This window comes from Pan paniscus, chromosome 11 (genome assembly GCF_029289425.2).
Source record: "Pan paniscus chromosome 11, NHGRI_mPanPan1-v2.0_pri, whole genome shotgun sequence".
NCBI lineage: Eukaryota > Metazoa > Chordata > Mammalia > Primates > Hominidae > Pan > Pan paniscus.
In genome coordinates, this window is record NC_073260.2 from 22,714,294 (window position 1) to 22,735,657 (window position 21,364).

The following is a 21,364-nucleotide window of genomic DNA, read 5'->3' on the forward strand; positions in this document are numbered from 1 at the left end:
TGAGGACTGTCTATTCAGCTCTCTTGCCCATTTTTAAATTGGATTGTATGTTTTCTGTTTGGGGATTTTTTTGCTATTACATATTCTGGATATTAACCCTTTGTCAGAGCCATAATTTACAAGTATTTTCTCTCATTCTGTACTTTGTCTTTTCCCTCTATTGACTGTTTCCTTTGCAGTCAACAAAGGAAGATTTTTAATTTGATGTAATCCTATTTGTCTATTTTTGCTTTTATTGCCTGTGCTTTTGAGGTCTCATTCAAAAAAGTATTGCCCAGACCAACATGAATCTATTTTTTTTTTTATTAAGTCATTATTTGGTTGTCGCAAAGAAGGACTTGGGACTGACCAAGACAAGGTTAACTGGTCCCCCTCACTCCTCCTAAGAATTTGTCATGTGCTACCTGCCCTTAGTATTTAGGAAAAATGACCAGTTTGGAGAAGAGGATTCAGTCTTTAGGTTGAGACCTGTGTTTGAGTCCTAATTCCTAGATTTGTGACATTGATGAAATCACCTGATCACAGGAGCATCAAACTTTAAAAAATTTCAACTTTTTCAAGGGTTGCATGGAAACAATACAACCTAATATACAGGCTGTTTATGGAGATGAAAGTGACCCATGGAGGTTAAGCATTTAGGCTTTGGAATTTGAGAAACGTGGGTCTGAGTTTTGTTCTGCTATATACTGGCTATGTAACTTAGGAAAGGAACCCAAACTCTCTGGGGCCTCAGTCTCATCCTCTATATAGTGACACCAATAGGATTATCAAATTCATGGTGTTGCTGTACAAATTAAATGAATCCCTGCATGTCATTTCTCACTGAGCACTGTGTTTGGAATAGAAAAGTATTCAAAAAATGCTCACTGTTATTTTTAATGCATTAAAACATAGTACTTCATCTTCTATGTGAGATGGATGGAAGCTGAAATATGGGACTAACTGACAAGAAAAATTACTCCTTGCCTGAGGATCATATAATCCTATCATCTTGTCTGTGTACATCTTGAGAAACAGACAGCTGACAGAGCCTTGTGCACAAGCATCTCAGTGGATTGTATATTTATTTCTCTAATATTTTTTCATTAGCAGAGGTAAGTGCGGCAATAGGGGGGTTTGGCTGGTTCTAAATGTCTTCTTCCTGTCACCCAGATTAAGGAGCTGTTCTGTCGGGCTCTCATCATTTAGAGGAGAATGGCTTGAAAAGTGAAGCTTATCCTGACAGGGGAAATTAGGTGTCGTTTCTGTGATTTATAGAGCCATAGATTGAGCTGCATGATTTCTTATATAGGAATTGGGTCCTTGCCAGTTAGTATTTTTTCACTGTATGGGGGGATCTGAGGCTGAAAATAAGAGATGGGTTGAAGAAGTTCAGGGGGCACTGCTTGGGATTTGAAGTTGAGTCCAAAATAGACCCTCTGCCCTACTATGTTGTCTGGTTGGCCTTGATCCAGTATCTTCTCTGACCTTTCACTTGCTCATCTGTAAGAATTACTGGAAACAGGCCGGGCACGGTGGCTCACGCCTGTAATCCCAGCACTTTGGGAGGCCAAGGCAGGTGGATCATGAGGTCAGAAGCTCGAGACCATCCTGGCTAACACAGTGAAACCCCATCTCTACCAAAAATGCAAAAAATTAGCCGGGCATGGTGGCAGGCGCCTGGAGTCCCAGCTACTCCAGAGGCTGAGGCAGGAGAATGGCGTGAACCCGGGAGGTGGAGTTTGCAGTGAGCTGAGATCGCGCCACTGCACTCCAGCCTGGGCAACAGAGCGAGACTCTGTCTCAAAAAAAAAAAAAGAGTTACTGGAAACAGTAAAAGCTGCTGCCTCCGCAAGTTGTTGGGAGGATAATAGGAACTAACAGGGAGATGCCCTAGCACTAGGCACAGAATAAAGAAATGCTTAATAGGTGTCTGTTCTTTTCATCCCACTCCTCTCTTTCTTCAAAAACTGTTAATGGTATGCTCGTCATCTGTGTGACCTCTGCAGAGAGGATGCCAGCTGGCAGGAAGTCAAATAGACTTTCTCTAGAGTAGTTTTATGTTCTCAGCCAAAGTGAGCAGAGAATTCCCATATACCCTCTACCCCATATACACATAGCCTCCCCCACTATTAACATCTCCACCAGAGTGGTACATTTGCCACAATCAGTGAACCTGCATTGACACATCGTTAGTACCCAAAGTGCATAGTTTATAAGAGGGTTCCCTTTTGATGTTGTATTTTCTATGGGTTTTTACAAATGTATAATTCCATGTATACACCAGTATCTTATCACACAGAGTATTTTCACTGCCCTGTAAGTCCTTTGTGCTCTGCTTATTCATCCTTCACTTCTCCCTAACCTCTGGAAACCACGGATCCTTTTACTGTCTCCATAGGTTAGCCTGTTGGCAGTCAATTCTAGTCAGTATATCTAGGATGGGAAGTTCTAAAGGGGATGGGGAAGAAACAGCTAAATCTTAGCATAAGTGAGAAAGTGATCAGAAATAGCAACGCAGTGATTTGAATGTCCAACTTGAAGAAAGACCCAAGGAGGGGAAGAGACTTACTGAGGTCACACAGTAAATTAGAAAATGTTGGAGTTCCCTTGGATTCTCTTATCTTTGTCTCTTTACTCTTTTCATGCTCTGTACTTTTTCTGTGTGATTTTGTTCACACTTGTGGCTTCTATTACATTGAACTATATGATATTGCTGACATTTGACTTACAAAATTGCAATTTCATATGATATTTTCATTGGTCCATTCTCATTTGTACAGTGAAAAATCCCAATATCTGCTAAAGGTGGGTGGACTCAGGGGTGTGAATAACATTTTTAATAAATGGATTGTCTTTTATATGGAGGCTTTATATTTCAAAGCATAGATTTCCTGGTTTAAGCCAAATGTCCTGAATTCAAAGCCTGGCTCTACCACTTACCAGCTCTGTGACCTTGGAAACAAATGCAAATTGGATATAATAACTACACCTAGCTCACAGGTTGTTGGGAAAATTTAATGAGTTAATATGTCTAAAGTACTTAGGGTATTGTGAGGAGTAATACATAAAAAGAACCTAGAACAGTGCCTGGCTTGTAGTAAGTACTCAATAAATATCACGTAATTATTAATATTCTCTACTTCAGTGAGAACATTGCTTATGGTTGTAGTGGCTGACAGCATGGGCTTCAGGATTAGATGGCTTGAGTTCAAGTCCTGGTTCTACTACATTTTAGCGAGTGACCTTGAACAGGCTATTTTACCCTTCAGACCTCAGTTTCCTAATCTATAAAATGGGGCTAGGAACAGCAAAACTACTACATAAGGCTGACATGATTAAATGATATAATGTATATTAAAGTGCTTACCACCCTGTCAGTAAATGCTGTTGTTATGCTTGTTTTCTACTAAAATGACAGAAGTTGGTGGCTTGAACCCAGGACCAAATGCAGGCAACTTGGTGTAGTGAATGTTTCTCTTCTTTGGGCCTCCTAGTCTGTGCAGAGTTGTGAGGACCAGCTTCATGTCTCAGGACCCTTCTGGATCTGAAATGCCAAGAATCCGTGCCAATGAATATGCTTGCATGCACTTCAGAGCCCTCTAACTTCTGGGATATATATGTAGTTTAAGGTTTCTACTTCCCATTGCTCGGCTACTCCCTAGTTGCTACCTTTTCCAGGCAATTTTTGACATGACTCATCTCACTTGCCTTCCTGTTTTGTTTGGGAATAAGAAGATTTAAGTCAACTAACACTACCTACTTTTCTCCCTTTATGTGTTTTTACACATGCTACTTAATTCTACATTCTTTGATTTGTAAAAGAATGACCAATTAATCACCTTCTCACTGTCAGGTTAGATGGGCATGTCTTGTTTCATACCTAAGGAATGGGGCCTCCAGCCCCTGTGCCCTATCTCCTATGGCTACCAGGGAAATGGGTAATTGGAATCTTCTGCAGCAATTAGGAGGAGATATGCTGATGACAGATGGCAGATGGCCCAGGTAGATCCTATCCAGAGTTCCAGGCTGGGTTAGAAACCTCTATTTCTGCTTTTTTTTGCAGCACTGCTATGATAACCTCTTCAATCCTTCCTGTGTTCATCAATTCCGTCCTGATCAACTACACATATTGTCAGCATGGGCGCACCATGCTTACAATATATGTTTCCCTATAAAGTTGGGATGTCAACCACTATCTCTTCACCTCCCATCTTTCTAGGCCTTAGAAGCTTCTTATTTTATATCTTCAAAAACTTCTGGACAAAAAAGGTATCAACCCCACTATCCTCCAAGCTGTGATCACAATTGTCTCCAAAAGGGACTCTACCTCCATAGCCCACCCCAATTTCCTTTCAATGGTTTCAAGGTAATTTAGGCTTTTTATGGTGACCAAAAGAGATGCATTTCTGTCATCTCTTTTGTTAGAAGAACACAATAATATCAAGTACACAAGTTTAATCCTTGGCAGAACATCCTATTTTATATTTAAAACATATTTAAATATAAGTATGTTTATAACATATTTAAAACATATTTTTGGGGCCCTATTTGTTCACTATTTTTCTTGAAGGTAGGGACACAGAGATGAATCAAATTTATGACCTTGGCTGGGTGCAGTGGCTTATGCCTATAATCAATCCCAGCACTTTGAGAGGCTGAGGCAGGCAGATCACTTGAGATCAGGATTTCGAGACCAGCCTAGTCAACATGATGAAACCGTGTCTCTACCAAAAAAAAAAAAAAAAAAAAAAAAAACACAAAAACTAACCAGGCATGGTGGTACATGCCTGCAATCCCAGCTACTCAGGAGGCTGAGGCAGGAGAATCTCTTGAACCCAGGAGGCAGAGATTGCCGTGAGCCAATATTGTGCCACCGCACTCTAGCCTGGGCAACAAAGGGAGACTCTGTCTCAAAAAAACAAAAAACACAAATTTATGACCTTGCCATGGAGAAGTTCACAGTTTGATAGGCGAGGACACACAAATAAGCAAGTTTCAAGGAAATGTGAAATTTGTAAAAATTGAATGAGAGGAGAGAGGGACAAAATCTCTCAAGGTGTGGCAGGGTCCACACCTCCTTCCTAGAGTTCAGTAAGGAGGAAGAAGTGGAAAAAGGGCACTTCAGACCAAAGGCACAGCATGAGAAAAGGCTTGTGGGTATGAAATAGTGCATGCACTACTGTAAGAAGTTGGCATGTGCTAGATCACAGAGAGGGGTGCAGGGGGGTTGAGATGGGAGAAGAGTCATAAGCTGAAGAACAAAGGAGGTTGAATCAGTGGAGGCTTTAACCAGAAAGTGTGGAACATTCAAAAGGCTCCAAGCAAGAGGATAGAATAAGTTGTGGTGTTTTAGAAAGCTGTGAGAGGACATGCTGGAGAAGGCAACATGAGAGTGGGGAGACTAGTCCAAAGGCCGTGGCAAGTGCCTATAGAATGGGCGGCACCAGGGAGACAGCAATGGGGCCAGAGTGGGGAGGGTTTCTTTATTTTTTCCAAGATGGAGTCTTGCTGTCGCCCAGGCTGGAGTGCAGTGGCGCAATCTCAGCTCACTGCAACCTCCACCTCCCGGGTTCAAGCTATTCTCCTTCCTCAGCCTCCCGAGTAACTGTGATTACAGGCACCCACCACCACACCTGACTAAGTTTTGTATTTTTAGTAGAGTAGAGATGGGGTTCCACCATGTTGGCCAGGCTGGTCTCGAACTCCTGACCTCGTGATACACCTGCTTCGGCCTTCCAAAGTGCTGGGATTACAGGTGTGAGCCACTGTGCCCAGCCGGGAGGTTGGTTTTGAGACACCTTATAAGGTAGAGGGTTGACCACCACTTTTTGGCTAGAAGCACCAAACTGACATGGGAGATACAAGTAATCCTGGGGAAGAAGAGGATCACAAACATGCACACACATTTTCTTTGCTTTTATCATTTATTTGGTTTGTTTTATTCAGCATTCCATGTGAACTTTTAATTCAACAAACATTGACTGCCTTATGTTAAATGCTAGATACTGTGTTTGGCCCTAAAATGGAGCCAGTGGGTAAAAAGATAATAGATTTTTTTTTTCTCTAGAAAGCCTTTTCCCGCTTCATTTGTTATGGGTTGAGCAGCCATATGACCAAGTTTGTTAATACCGTGGAGACGAAATCCATTAGGCATTAATAAGGACTTCAGAGCATCTTTTTGGAGTCATACAGACCAGAACCATCTTAGTATCAAAAATAACTGACTTGGTATTAGCACATGAGAATATTTTTTAGTGTAAAAATTACAGTCATTTGAAGTATAGAGTGTGGAATTTAATTCATGGGCTTAGTGACATTCTGTGTAGATGTTTCTAAATATCTTAAGTACAGGGTGTTTACCTAAAGTTTAAAATTCCTAAGATATTGTCATAGTTTTAGAGCTAGAAGAGCCCCCTTCCTTCTGTATTCTCATAGCCTTCTGTGTGTATTACTTCATAGCATTTGAACTATAGTAATTGTAATTGTTTGTGTGTGTCTCTTTGCTAATAAGCCACGGATCCTTTGAAGTTAGTGACTTGGTCTTGTTCATTCCCTTTCTTAGTTTCTGGAAGGCACAAAGTATGAAGTAGGAAGTTCAGTGAATGTGTACTGAACTTAAACCTTAGAAAACATATCTTCTACCCCCTCATTTGGAGATAGGGAAATTGAGGTTAAGAACGAGGAATCTTTTATGCAAGTTCAAAAAGGAAAGTAACAAGAGAGTCAGAAATACATCCTAGTTTTTTTTGATTGCTTAATATTTTTGTGGCTGTTTTCTCCTGTTGCCCAGCTTGGTTTGCTAGCTAATTAGCCAGAAGTTGGAACCATTTACAAGTCGTGGAAATGCAAACCTTCGTTATGAAAACCAATGGCCATGCAAATGTAGCCATTAAGTACAGAATTTGTTTCTTAGGTCCCTCTACTTATTCAAAAACTAGGAGGCAATAATGCCTCCAGTATAAGGTTTCATTTTCTCTCAAACACACAGAGACACATATGCATGCAAACAACACATGCACACACATAAGCACATGACCCAAGCAGAGTGGCTGAACAGGATATTTTGGATCAAATCTTGGCATTTATTCTTCCTGTGTGACCTACTAAGGTCAAGGGTACAAGGATTCAAATGGGCTTTAGTTCAAGTCCCTCCCTGCTCCTCCACGCTTTTCTGTAAGTGGGTATTGAGCATCCATTTCAATGGGTAATTTTGAGCACTTAACGGAGGGATAGAGTAGTTTCATCGTGAAGTTGTTCTATCACCTTGGTCCAGCCAACTAGCATCTCTGGGTCACTGTATCTGCATCTGTGAAACGGATTAGGTTAGATGATTTACAGAGTCCTGTGAAGCTGGAACATTCTATGATTTTCCTCCCCCGGGATCTAATTGGACTCTGGATGGAGTGTTGCAAGGACAGAAGAGGTAAGGAAAGAGTGATCCTGCATTGACACAGTGATGGCTTCTGCAGCCTTATGAGGACTCCCTGTTTGATGCTGGCCTTTTATCAGGGTGTGTTTGTGTTCTAACCAGTGTTTGCCTGGCCATTGCACCAGTCCCCATTCTGTTCCTCGGGGTTTTGGGAAAGAGCCAGTGGATGTGGATTCTTACAGGCAGGATTTCTTCCCAAGAACTGCCTGGATGGTGAAACTTATGAAGTCCAGAGAGATTTCCTGTTTTGTTTTCCACAAGCTCAAGTTCCTATTTATTACAAAAACCAAACACACACACACACACACACACACACACACACACACACACACACACACACAGAGTATGCTCTCTCTCTTCCCATTGCTGGGGTCCAGTGCAACCTTCCCATCTGTGTCACTTTCACCCATGGCCCTGGGTTTCACCGTTATGTTAATTAAGCCTTCAGTGTTGGCTGGAGATGTTACAGAATTTTAAGCCATCAGTAGTTAAGCACATTAATTTTACCAAGGGGGAACCTGCAAAGGGAGCGAGAAAAGGTCTAACAGTCAGCATGACCTCATGCAGTCGCATCTGGTTTCTGTCCTCATGAGAGTGCCTCCTTCTGGTGCTGGCTAGAGAATAGACATTTGTTCTCAGCATAGGTTCTGGCACCTAGGAGGAACAGTGCTCTTGCTGTGTGACACACCCTGGCCCAGACACTTTATATGCAAATCGTTTATGAAATATACTTACACTACAAAAATGTTGCCTGGAATTTGAATTTAACTGAGCACCCTGTGTTTTAATTTACTGAATCTGGCAACCCTACTTGGGATTAATCCCATGGCTCAGAATTGTTGAACAGAAAAGACCTGCCCTTGGGAGTCACAGAAATCTGGGTTGGGATTCTGTTTCCACCATTTACTTGCTGTGTGATCTTGGGAAAATTGCTCGACTGCTCTGATTCCTAGTTTTCTTATATATAAATGAGGATCGTAATATCTGTGTCTCAGGACTATTGTGATGATTACATTTTAATGCACTTACAGTACCATGTGCTGTGCCATTTAGTGTTTTTCATGAACATTAGCTTTTATTATAATTATTTTTTATTTCTTTGGGTCATGACACTTAACTCAGGTGAAATTTGATCATTCATTCATTCATCCCTAGGAGAAGATATGGATAAGAACGTGTGGCAGGAATAATTGGAGACTTTTTGTCAACTTCCAGGAGAAATGTGATGGAAGCTTACACAGGAACACTCTTGATAGACACTGTCTCCTTCTAGATCTGTGTTCTGGATCACTCAGAAGGGAGACCCCAGACTTTACACAAACATGTTCTACTTGAGTCTTTTAGACAATGCAGAATGAAAAAAGTGACATCTTGATAATCATGTGCCCTTAGTGGTGTGCAACTTTTATTTAAAAGCATATCAAAAGTAAACAACATGAAAGAAATGAAAAATAGGAACATCATGCAGAGCAGGCAAAGCACAAAGGAATAAAAGATCAACATTCTCTGAAATCCTCACATTTTAAAGACAGCTGTCATTCATTCAGAATCTGCAGTGCATTGAAATGTCAATGTTAGCATCAAGCACACACTGAAGTTATCTTCCACATCAGAGCCCAAGGGAGGGGAACAAAGTAGAAGGTAAAACTTGACTCCTGTCCTGTGCTAAACTGAAAAAAGTGCCTTCCAAGTTCTCTTTACTGCCAACTATTAATGATCTATTTTTCAATGTCCATTCATTTATTTACGAACTGTTGACTGAATAACTGTGCTAGGTCCCACAAGAATATTCATGTGAATAAGGCCTGGCACTTGCCCTTTGTGGGACCAGTGTTTATCGGTGAGATAGGCAAGGAAATGTGTTGGTAGGTATGGTCTATGTGTTATGGTGTCCAGAAGAGGAGCATGGTTCTAGACTTAAGAAAGTTAGGGTGGGCTTCCCAGAGAAGAGAATGTTTCCTATTTGAGACCCAAAGAGTAAACTGGAGTGCAGAGAGGGGAATATTCCAGGCATAGAATGGAATGTGTGTGTGTGTGTGTGTGTGTGTGTGCGTGTGTGTGTGTGTATGTGTTTTAAAAAGACTATGAAGCACATTCCAATTAAATAGAACATTGATTATCATTTAGAGCAAAGGTCAGCAAACTGTGACCCTCAGACCTAATCTAGCCTGCTACTTGACTTTGTAAATAAAGTTTTATAGGAACACAAGCATACCAATTCATGTAAAGTATCATCTATGCCACTTTCATGCTACAAAGGCAGTGTTAAGTAATTGCGGAAGAGTCTACCTTGTCCCGAAGCCAAAAATATTTACTCTCTGGCCCGTTATAGAAACTGTTTTCTGGCTCCTGATTTAGAGCACATTTTATATAAACAGGAATTCACTGTTGGTGGAAATGATGTGGGTGCATGAGAACAGATGATACTGTGCAAAGAAGGTCAGGAGAGTGGTGAGAGATGAAAAGGTGGCCAGGGGTGAGAACAAGGCATTTAGATTTTATCCTGAAGACTATGGGAAACCTTTGAAGGTTTTTAAGCTGGGTAATGAGATGGTCAGACTTCTATAAAAGGCAGTGCAGCAAGGTGTTTAATAAGAAGGCAGGCTTTGGAGGCAGATTGCCTTGGGTTGTATCCTAGCTCTATCGCTATCGTAAACCTCAGTCAAGTTATTTACTTTCTGTGTGCTTCAGTTTTCCAACTTGTAAAATGGGAAATTATAATAATAATATCTATTGTGTGAGGTTGTTGTGAAGATTAAATAAGTTAACACAAGTGGAGTGCCAAGCCTAGGGGACACTATCAATGGATATAGTTACTATTGTTTCTCAATGATCATTGTGGCTCCTGGGGAGGGGATGGCTCAGGATGGGAGACCCTGATAGTAGAGTGCAAGGAACTTAGGGAATAGATGGTGTCTTGTGCTTAAAGGGGCTACTCTAAAGCCCTCGATGGCTCACATCATGGCCATCAGCACATTTACTCTCAATCTCTCCCCTATTGTCATCATTGTCTATTCTGTCCTCTTTTTTTGTCCAGGCCTTCAAGAGTGCACTGATGAGTTCCTACTGGTGCTCAGGGAAAGGGGATGTGATCGATGACTGGTGCAGGTGTGACCTCAGCGCCTTTGATGCCAGTGGGCTCCCCAACTGCAGCCCCCTTCCGCAGCCGGTGTACGTATGTATGGCCCCTTTTCCTTTGGCCATCCCTTTTCGTGGACTCACACTCCTGTCCTGCCAGCCCATGCCATGACTTGCTTCTGCTCCCAAGGTGCCTAACAAGATCCTCAAAGACTCTGGAATCTACCTCCTTTTTTAGGAAAGAAGGGAGCTTTGGCAGAACAGAATTGTGGCACAGGAGCAGACACTGATATTGCAGTGCGTGCTTGTTTTAAATGATGCCACTCAGTTCATCATTTCTTCCTTCAGGCAACCATTCAGCAAAAGCTTGTAGGCAGCTGACTACTTTGTCAGGTCTTGTGTTGGGCAATGGGGCTACTGAGATTTAAAACAAAACAAAACAAAACAAAAAAAAACTGGAGAAGCTCTTCTACGAAACAAGATTGGCACAGTCCATGTACTCAGGGAACAGACAATTTAGTGGAGGAGATAGATGCCAAAACAAAAACAGGAAAATACAGTATAAAAGTTTAAATAAGGGCTGAGCACCATGGTTCATGCCTGTAATCCCTGCACTTCAGGAGGTGAGGTGGGAGGATCTCTTGAGGCCAGGAGTTGAGACCAGCTTGGGCAACATAATGAGACCTCGTCTCTCCAAAAAAAAAAAAAAAAAAATAGCCCGTGTGGTGGCACATGCCTGTAGTCCCAGCTACTATGGAGGCTGAGGTGGTAGGATCTCTTGAGCCCAGGAATTCAAGGCTGCAGTGATCCATGCTTTCACCACTGCACTACAGCCCCGGTGACAGAGTGAGACCCTGTCTCAACAACAACATTTTTTTAATAAGAAAAATGTGAAAAAGAAAGAAGTGCTATTAGGGAGAATAATGGGGAGATGTTTTAGTTGGAAGGAAGAGGGAATAGTCTGGGAAAGCTCTCTGAAGAGACCTATAGGGTAGATGCCAGCCAGGCAACAAGTGGTGAGACTCATGTCTCAGGCAGAAGGAACAGCATATGCGAAGGGCCAGACACTGGAAATTCACCATCTGAGGAAGTAAAGGAAAGTCATTGTCGTTGCAAGCATGTGATTAAGAGGGAGAAGTGGTGTGACAAGCATAAGAGGGGGCAGGAACCATTACTGGAAAACAAAGTCCCATAATCGAACTCTGTGGGTGAGAAGAATCACGTTATAAGATGGTCTTTGAAGACACAGTGTGGTATCGTGGAAAAAGGGAATCTGGGATAAGGATAAGCAAAATCACCATCATGGTCCTGTCTTCAGCTTGCTGTGTGACCTTGTGCAAACTGTTTCCTTTTTTTGAGCCTTTCCCCATTTTGTGAAATGAGGGAATTAAACTTCATCATCTCTAAGGACCATTCTAGTTCTAACCTTTAATCATTCTATTTTTTTTTCTTGCTTTGCAAAAAGATTTACTCCAGGATTTTTGCTCCTTCCAATAGTGTATTTACTTAAGGATATTAGAAAGTTAGCTAGTACATTGTATTAAAGAAAATGGCAGAAAAATGGAAAGTTCCTTTGTTTGAAGGCACTGCCAATTTAATTGAAAGTGAAGCATCGTTGAGAATATAGTATAAATATATGGAAAACTGATAAACTGCCATTGAGCACATATTGTGTGCATGGATTAATTTATGAAATTCTGCTTTGATCTTGAAAGGTGGCTCCTTGTCTCCCTATTTTATGGATGAGAAACAGAGGCCATGAGAGGGGAAATAACTTGCCTACGGTCATGCAAGTTGGCGATCATGGGTGGAATCAAGATTTAAATTCAGACTGAAACCTATGCTTCATCTTGACACATGTGGATTCTTTTGGGCCCCAGCTGGTGCTGGCTGCCAAACATGAATCTTCCTTTTTATTCTCTGTAGGCTGCGGCTGTCCCCAACAGTGGAGCCCTCCAGTACTGTGGTCTCCTTGGAGTGGGTGGATGTTCAGCCAGCTATTGGGACCAAGGTCTCCGACTATATTCTGCAGCATAAGAAAGTGGATGAATACACAGACACTGACCTGTACACAGGTAGGTACATGAGTTCCCATTTTCTTGGGATAGTATGACAGAAGAGGGAAACTGGGATTTTCTACTGTCTTTGGAGACTTGGTCTCATCTGTCTTGGGAAGGCATTGGAAGATTTCATTGTTTAGTGATTTTTCGCTGTCCATCCTTGTGTGCTGTTTTGTATGAATTTGATCAAGGAAAGATAGCAAGTTGCAGTTAGAAAGAGTGTCTGATTCTCTGAGTTGGACCTTCAAAATATTATGTCAAAGAACTAGTTGATTCTGAAGACAATTTGACCTTTCGGTATCTGGGAAGGCCTGCAGGACTCATGCTTGAAGGGCTTGATCTGTAAATATATTATCTCTGGAACTGAGTTAAGGAAATTCACACAATTGGCTTTCTAGTGAGATACACTTGGAGTCTTCATTAACTAGTGCTGGGAGAGAGATAATTGGAAGTGATTCCAGCATGCAGGAGCATTTGAGAATGTTGGCTTTTAAGAGGGATACCTTTGATTATCACTCAGAACATTATTTCCGAGTTCTTCTAAATTTTGACACTGCCAAGAAGCAAAGCGTTCACCTGTGATCTGTACTGGGGCTTACATTTTCTGTTCTCTGTTGAGACTTCCATTCAGCAGTTATTTTCCAGCTAGAAAACATCAATTAGACATCTATTTTTTTGTGTGCCAGGCACGGAGCTAAATGTTTTGTTCAGCATCTTAATCCTCACAATTTTAGGAGGGTTAGTGATTATTGTGCCCATTTCACAGATTAGAACATTGAGATTAATCCAAGGTTATTCAGCTTGTGGTATCTCCTCAAATTTATTATTTTAATCCTGAACCAAGACTTGGCTATTTAAAGAATTAAAGAAGTATAATTATTTGCCCAATTAAATTATAAACTCCAAGAGGAAAGATGCCTTCTCTGTGTTAGTCATAGTTAAATTTCCAACACCTATCACAAAGTCTGGCATTCAAATATGAGTTGACTGAATGAATAATAAATGAATGAAAGGACCTTTATTGTTCCCTTTTCTTTTTCTGTCTTCCTCTCTTCTACCTGTCTCTCTCCTACACCTCTCCCATTCCTCTCTGGGCTATTTTTGCTTTGCTTCCTCTGAAATTGGGAAGAAAGTGATAAAATGAGGCTGCGAATGTAAAAGAAGTCAGAAAAAGAAAAGCCCAGATTATGGACAACATGAGAAGTCAAGTTGGCTGCTAATAGGTTTCCTGGGATTAATGTGGCTTTTTCCACATTATTGACTGAAAGAGACAGAACAGACTGGAGTGGACATCACTTTCACAGAGGGACAGGTCATGGAACAGTAACTGGGCAGCTGATTTTGCCTCATCTTTCAAACTTTGTTAATTCTGACTTTTGACTCTGTATGGAGTGCATATGTGTTTGCGCAAGACTGTGTATCTGAATATGCATAGGCAAACTGAAGTGTCTGTGTGTTTGTATTTATCTGTATGTACGTTATTTTTATGTGGGTGAGATTTACCACTGTCTGTGAATGGGTGGGTGTGTATTTTGTGTGTGTGTGTGTGTGTGTGTGTGTCTTTGTCCTTCTGGAGTGCTGTTTTATAATAGCAGAGGTTTGTAAACCACAGATAACCAAGGGAAATGAAAGTCCTCCAACAGTGAGTTTACACTTTAACAATAACGCTTCACATCTCTATCACATCTCCATAGCGTGCCGTTCTTCTCAGAATTAAAACAAACAAATAAAAAACAATGTAACTTAAGAATGATCATGAACTTTGTTCTACAGATAAAGTAAGTAAATCCCAAAGACATATGTGACTTTCCTGAAGTCCCATAAACACGTATGACAGAGCCAGGCTTTGTAACCAGGTCTGTCTTATGCCCAGCACAGTGCTTGTTCTTATAGACTATGTAGAGTTTACATCGAAACTCAAGTGTTGCTTCTTCCACTAGGGTGCTTGACCCTTTCAGCAGAAAGTCTTCTCTCTCTCAACATAGTGCACTCACTCATTCTCTCTACTGTTTATTTGGCATACTCCATTCCTTGCCTTGGAGTACCTCTTCTATATCAGCAGAAAAATTTCAGCATTGGAAGGATCTTAGGAGATCACCTAGTCTTGCTTTCTCTTTAACACTTCAACATGCACTGATTACATGCCTCCACTGTTAGAAAGCTCAGTTCTTCCTAAAGTTTTCTGTATGCATGATCATGTCATCTGCATACAGAGACAATTATATTTCTTTCTTTCCAATTTTGATGACGTTTATTTATTTATGTATTACTTGTCTAATTGTTCTAGCTAGGAATTTTAGTACTATATTGAACAGAAGTGGTAAGAGCAGACATCTTTGCCTGTTTTTCTAATCTCAGGCATTTAGTCTTTCACCATTAAGTATGATGCTAATTGTATGTTGTTGTTGTTTTTTAATGTAGTGTTTGATTACATCGAAGAAGGTATCTTCATTTTTTATTTTTCTTTATTATACTTTAAGTTCTAGGGTACATGTGTACAACGTGCAGGTTTGTTACATATGTATACATGTGCCATGTTGGTGTGCTGCACCCATTAACTCATCATTTACATTAGGTATATCTCCTAATGCTATCCGTCCCCCCTCCCCCCACCCCATGACAGGCCCCGGTGTGTGATGTTCCCCACCCTGTGTCCAAGTGTTCTCATTGTTCAATTCCCACCTATGAGTGAGAACATGTGGTGTTTGGTTTTCTGTCCTTGTGATAGTTTGCTGAGAATGATGGTTTCCAGCTTCATCCATGTCCCTACAAAGGACATGAACTCATCCTTTTTCATGGCTGCACAGTATTCCATGGTGTATATGTGACACATTTTCTTAATCCAGTCTATCATTGTTGGACATTTGGGTTGGTTCCAAGTCTTTGCTATTGTGAATAGTGCCGCAATAAACATACGTGTGCATGCGTCTTTATAGCAGCATGATTTATAATCCTTTGGGTATATACCCAGTAATGGGATGGCTGGGTCAAATGGTATTTCTAGTTCTAGATCCTTGAGGAATCGCCACACTGTCTTCCACAATGGTTCAACTAGTTTACGTTCCCACCAACAGTGTAAAAGTGTTCCTATTTCTCCACATCCTCTCCAGCACCTGTTGTTTTCTGACTTTTTAATGATCGCCATTCTAACTGGTGTGAGATGGTATCTCATTGTGGTTTTGATTTGCATTTCTCTGATGGCCAGTGATGATGAGCATTTTTTCATGTGTCTGTTGGCTGCATAAATGTCTTCTTTTGAGAAGTATCTGTTCATATCCTTTGCCCACTTTTTGATGTGTTTGTTTGATTTTTTTCTTCTAAATTTGTTTAAGTTCTTTGTAGATTCTGGATATTAGCCTATTGTCACATGAGTAGATTGCAAAAATTTTCTCCCATTCTGTAGGTTGCCTGTTCACTCTGATGGTAGTTTCTTTTGTTGTGCAGAAGCTCTTTAGTTTAATTAGATCCCATTTGTCAATTTTGGCTTGTGTTGCCATTGCTTTTGGTGCTTTAGTCATGAAGTCCTTGCCCATGCCTATGGCCTGAATGGTATTGCCTAGGTTTTCTTCTAGGGTTTTTATGATTTTAGGTCTAACATGTAAGTCTTTAATCCATCCTTAATTAATTTTTGTATAAGATGTAAGGAAGGGATCCAGTTTCAGCTTTCTACATATGGCTAGCCAGTTTTCCCAACACCATTTATTAAATAGGGAATCCTTTCCCCATTTCTTGTTTTTGTCAGATTTGTCAAAGATCAGATGGTTATAGATGTGTGGTATTATTTCCGGGGGCTCTATTGTGTTCCATTGGTCTATAACTCTGTTTTGGTACGAGTACCATGCCGTTTTGGTTACTGTAGCCTTGTAATATAGTTTGAAGTCAGGTAGTGTGATGCCTCCAGCTTTGTTCTTTTTACTTAGGATTGTCTTGGCAATGTGGGCTCTTTTTTGGTTCCATATGAACTTTAAAGTAGTTTTTTCCAATTCTGTGAAGAAAGTCATTGGTAGCTTGCTGGGGATGGCACTGAATCTATAAATTATCTTTGGCAGCATGGCAATTTTCACAATATTGATTCTTCCTATCCATGAGCATGGAATGTTCTTCCATTTGTTTGTGTCCTCTTTTATTTTGTTGAGCAGTGGTTCGTAGTTCTTCGTGAAGAGGTCCTTCACATCCCTTGTAAGTTGGATTCCTAGGTATTTTATTCTCTTTGAAGCAATTGTGAATGGGAGTTCACTCATGATTTGGCTCTCTGTCTGTTATTGGTGTATAGGAATGCTTGTGATTTTTGCACATTGATTTTTTATCCTGAGACTTTGCTGAAGTTGCTTATCAGCTTGAGAAGATTTTGTGCTGAGACGATGGGGTTTTCTAAATATACAATCATGTCATCTGCAAACAGGGACAATTTGACTTCCTCTTTTCCTAATTGAATACCCTTTATTTCTTTCTCCTCTCTGATTGCCCTGGCCAGAACTTCCAACACTGTGTTGAATAGGAGTGGTGAGAGAGGGCATCCCTGTCTTGTGCCAGTTTTCGAAGAGAATGCTTCCAGTTTTTGCCCATTCAGTATGATATTGGTTGTGGGTTTGTCATAAATAGCTCTTATTATTTTGAGATATGTCCCATCAGTACCTAGTTTATTGAGAGTTTTGAGCATGAAGCACTGTTGAATTTTGTCCAAGGCCTTTTCTGCAGCTATTGAGATAATCATGTGTTTTTTGTCTTTGTTTCAGTTTATTGCTGGATTACATTTATTGATTTGCGTATATTGAACCAGCCTTGCATCCCAGGGATGAAGCCAACTTGATTGTGGTGGATAAGCTTTTTGATGTGCTGCTGGATTTGGTTTGCCAATATTTTATTGAAGATTTTTGCATCGATGTTCATCAGGGATATTGGTCTAAAATTCTCTTTTTTTGTTGTGTCTCTGCCAGGCTTTGGTATCAGGATGATGTTGGCCTCATAAAATGAATTAGGGAGGATTCCCTCTTTTTCTATTGATTTGAATAGTTTCAGAAGGAATGGTACCAGCTCCTCTTTGTACCTCTGGTAGAATTCGGCTGTGAATCCATCTGGTCCTGGACTTATTTTGGTTAGTAGGCTATTAATTATTGCCTCAATTTCAGAACCTGTTATTGGTCTATTCAGGGATTCAACTTCTTCCTGGTTTAGTCTTGGGAGGAGGCTGTATGTGTCCAGGAATTTATCCATTTCTTCTAGATTTTCTAGTTTATTTGCATAGAGGTGTTTATAGTATTCTCTGATGGTAGTTTGTATTTCTGTGGGATCGGTGGTGATATCCCCTTTATCATTTTTTATTGCTTCTATTTGATTCTTCTCTCTTTTATTCTTTATGAGTCTTGCTAGTGGTCTATCAATTTTGTTGATTTTTTCAAAAAACCAGCTCCTGGATTCATTGATTTTTTTGAAGGTTTTTTTTTTTTTTGTCTCTATCTCCTTCAGTTCTGCTCTCATCTTAGTTATTTCTTGCCTTCTGCTAGCTTTTGTGTGTTTGCTCTTGCTTCTCTAGTTCTTTTAATTATGATGTTAGGGTGTCAGTTTCAGATCTTTCTTGCTTTCTCCTGTGGGCATTTAGTGCTATAAATCTCCCTCTACACACTGCTTTAAATGTGTCCCAGAGATTCTGGTATGTTGTGTCCTGTTCTCATTAGTTTCAAAGAACATCTTTATTTCTGCTTTCATTTCGTTATGTACCCAGTAGTCATTCAGGAGCAGGTTGTTCAGTTTCCATGTAGTTGAGCAGTTTTGAGTGAGTTTCTTAATCCTGAGTTCTAGTTTGATTGCACTGTGTTCTGAGAGACAGTTTGTTATAATTTCTTTCTTTTACATTTGCTGAGGAGTGCTTTACTTCCCACTGTGTGATCAATTTTGGAATAACTGCGATGTGGTGCTGAGAAGAATGTATATTCTGTTGATTGGGGTGGATAGTTCTGTAGATGTCTATTAGGTCCGCTTGGTGCAGAGCTGAGTTCAATTCCTGGATATCCTTGTTAACTTTCTGCCTCATTGATCTATCTAATGTTGACAGTGGGGTGTTAAAGTCTCCCATTATTATTGTGTGGGAGTCTAAGTCTCTTTGTAAGTCTCTAAGGACTTGCTTTATGAATCTGGGTGCTCCTATATTGGGTGCATATATATTTAGGATAGTTAGCTCGAAGAAGGTATCTTCTATTTCTAGTCTGCTGCAAAGGCTCTGTTTTGTTTCCATTAGAAACGGATGTTGAATTTTCTGTGTCTATTAAAATGATTGTATAGTTTATCTCTCTAAATTTGTTAATATGATAAGTCACATTGATAGATTTTCATATTATAAAACAAACTACTATGTGAGATTTATCCCAGGAATGTGTAGGTTTTTTTTATCTGTTTGTTTTAATTAGGATCATTCTGGTCTCACAAAATGAATTATAAAATATTTTCTCCTTTTCAGTTTTCTGAAGTGTATCTGTCTTCTCAGAGAATCACTGTGGTTAAAATTGATAGTATTTTTTTCTTAATCATTTTTTAGAATTCACCAGTGAAGGCATCTGGGCTTAGACCTTTTCTTGCAAGAAGGTTTTTAACTACTAATTTAGTTATTTAATAGATATAGATTTACTTAGATTATCTGTTTCTTCTTGAGTGATCTTTGGCAGCTTGTGTGTTTTAAGGAACTTGTTCATTCCATGTAAATTATCAAATTTATTGGAAAAAGTTGTTTATGACATTCCGTTACTATTCTTTTGAAATCTGTTGAGATTATAGTGATATTAGTCTCATCTTGATATTGGTAATGTGTGTCTCCTCTGTTTTTTTTCTAGATCAGTTTGGCTAGATAGCTATGACATTTATTTGTATTTTCAAAGAATCAACTTTCGGTTTTACCTGTTTTTGCTTATTGTTTCCTATTTCATTGATTTATCCTCTAATTTTTATTATAATTTTCTTTGTTTGGCTTACTTTGAGTTTGGTTTTCTCCGCATTTTAATTTTTGAAATGGTAGCTGAGGCTATTGATTTGAGACCTTTCTTGTAATGTAGTCATTCCCTCTTAACTACTGCTTTAGTAGTATCTCAAAGATTGTGTTATGTTGCGTTTTCATTTTCATTCAGTTCAAAGTATTTCCAATTTCACTTTTGTTTTCTTCTTTGAATTATGAGTTATTTAGAGGCATGCCACTTCGTTTTCAAATATTTGGAAATTTTTTCAGAAATTTTTGTTGTTGATTTTTGATTCGGCTACAGTCAGAAAATATGTTTTTATGACTTTAAACATTTTAAATTTATTGAGACTAGTTTTTGGTCTAGATGGTCTATTGCTGTATTCAGTGTTCACTTTAAAATAATGTGTATCCACTTATTTATGGGTATTTTATAAATGCCTGTTAGATAAAATCGGTTAATTATGTTATTCAAGTCTTCTGGAGCCTTTCTGATTTTCTGTCTTCTTGTATCAATATTTGAGGGAGGGGTATTAAAACCTCTGATTATGGACTTATTTCTTCTGCAGTTTTATCATGTTTTATTTTATATATTTTGAAGTTATTGTTATTTAAGTTCATAAACATTTAGAATTTTCATATTCTCTTGATGAATGGATCCCTTTATATTGTGAAATGACCTTGCATATTTCTGTTACATTCTGTTCTGAAATCTACTTTGTCTAAGTACTCCAGCTTTCTTTTGATTAGTGTTAAAGTCTATCATTTCCTATTACTTTACTTTTTTTTTGTTTTTTGAGACAGAATTTCGCTTTTGTCGTCTAGGCTGGAGCGCAATGGCACAGTCTCGGCCAACGCAACCTCTGCCTCCTGGATTCAAGTGATTCTCCTGCCTTAGCCTCCTGAGTAGCTGAGATTACAGGCACCCGCCACCACACCCAGCTAATTTTTGTATTTTTAGTAGAGATGGGGTTTCGCCATGTTGGCCAGGCTGATCTCAAACTCCGGACCTCTGGTGATCCACCTGCCTCAGCCTCACAAAGTGCTGGGATTACAGGTGTGAGCCACCGTCCGCAGCCATCACTTTACTTTTATACTATCATTGCTTTATATTAAAAGTGTGTTTCTGGAAGATAGTATATAGTTGGATCTTATTTTTTAATCCAAGCTGGCATTATTAACTTTGGGGTGTTTAGACCATAAAGTTGGGGTGTTTAGACCATTTATATTTAATGTGATATTTGTTTGTTTCTTTGTTAACTTATTTATTTTAGAGTCCATGACCTGCTTAATAATGTGATATTTGTATGTTTAGGTTTAAGGTTATCATCTTTCTTTTTTTAAATATTATCCCATCTTTTATTTCTCTTCTTTTTCTATCTTCTTTTGGATAGTTTTTATGATTCCATTATATCTCCTTTGTTGACTTTATTAGCAATAACTCTTTTTAAAAAAAAATTAGTGTTTGCTTCAGGGTTTACAGCATGAATATCTAACATATCACAGTTACCTTCAAGTGATATAATACTATTTCAAGTATAGCATAGGAATCTTATAATAGTATACTGTTCTTCCTCTCTTCCAAGCCTTATGCAGTTTTTGTCATATGTGTTATTCACATATATGTTAAAAATTCCACAATTTATCTTTATTGTTTTTTCTTAATTATTTTTTAGGTACTTAAGTAATAGCATAAATGATTTTATATATTTACCCATGTAGATACTAACTTTGGTACTCTTCATTTCTTTGAGTATCATTCATGTTTTCATCTAGTGTCATTTTCTTTCAGCCTAAAGGATGTCTTTTACTATTTCTTATATTTTGTCAGTTAGTGATGCATGCTTTCTGATTTTGTTTTTGTAAGATATT

General features: G+C 39.3%; 1 protein-coding gene across 5 annotated transcripts in view; it reads left to right on the forward strand.

The window, feature by feature from the left end:
• ASTN2 (astrotactin 2) overlaps positions 1 to 21,364 on the forward strand; it is a 980,114-nt gene that overhangs the window by 774,761 nt on the left and 183,989 nt on the right. For all 5 annotated transcript variants that reach the window (XM_034928931.3, XM_014346251.4, XM_034928932.3 and 2 more), the window contains 2 exons: positions 10,449 to 10,582; positions 12,416 to 12,564. In XM_034928931.3, coding sequence (XP_034784822.1) covers positions 10,449 to 10,582; positions 12,416 to 12,564 — 283 coding nt within the window. The remainder of the gene's footprint in view (positions 1 to 10,448; positions 10,583 to 12,415; positions 12,565 to 21,364) is intronic.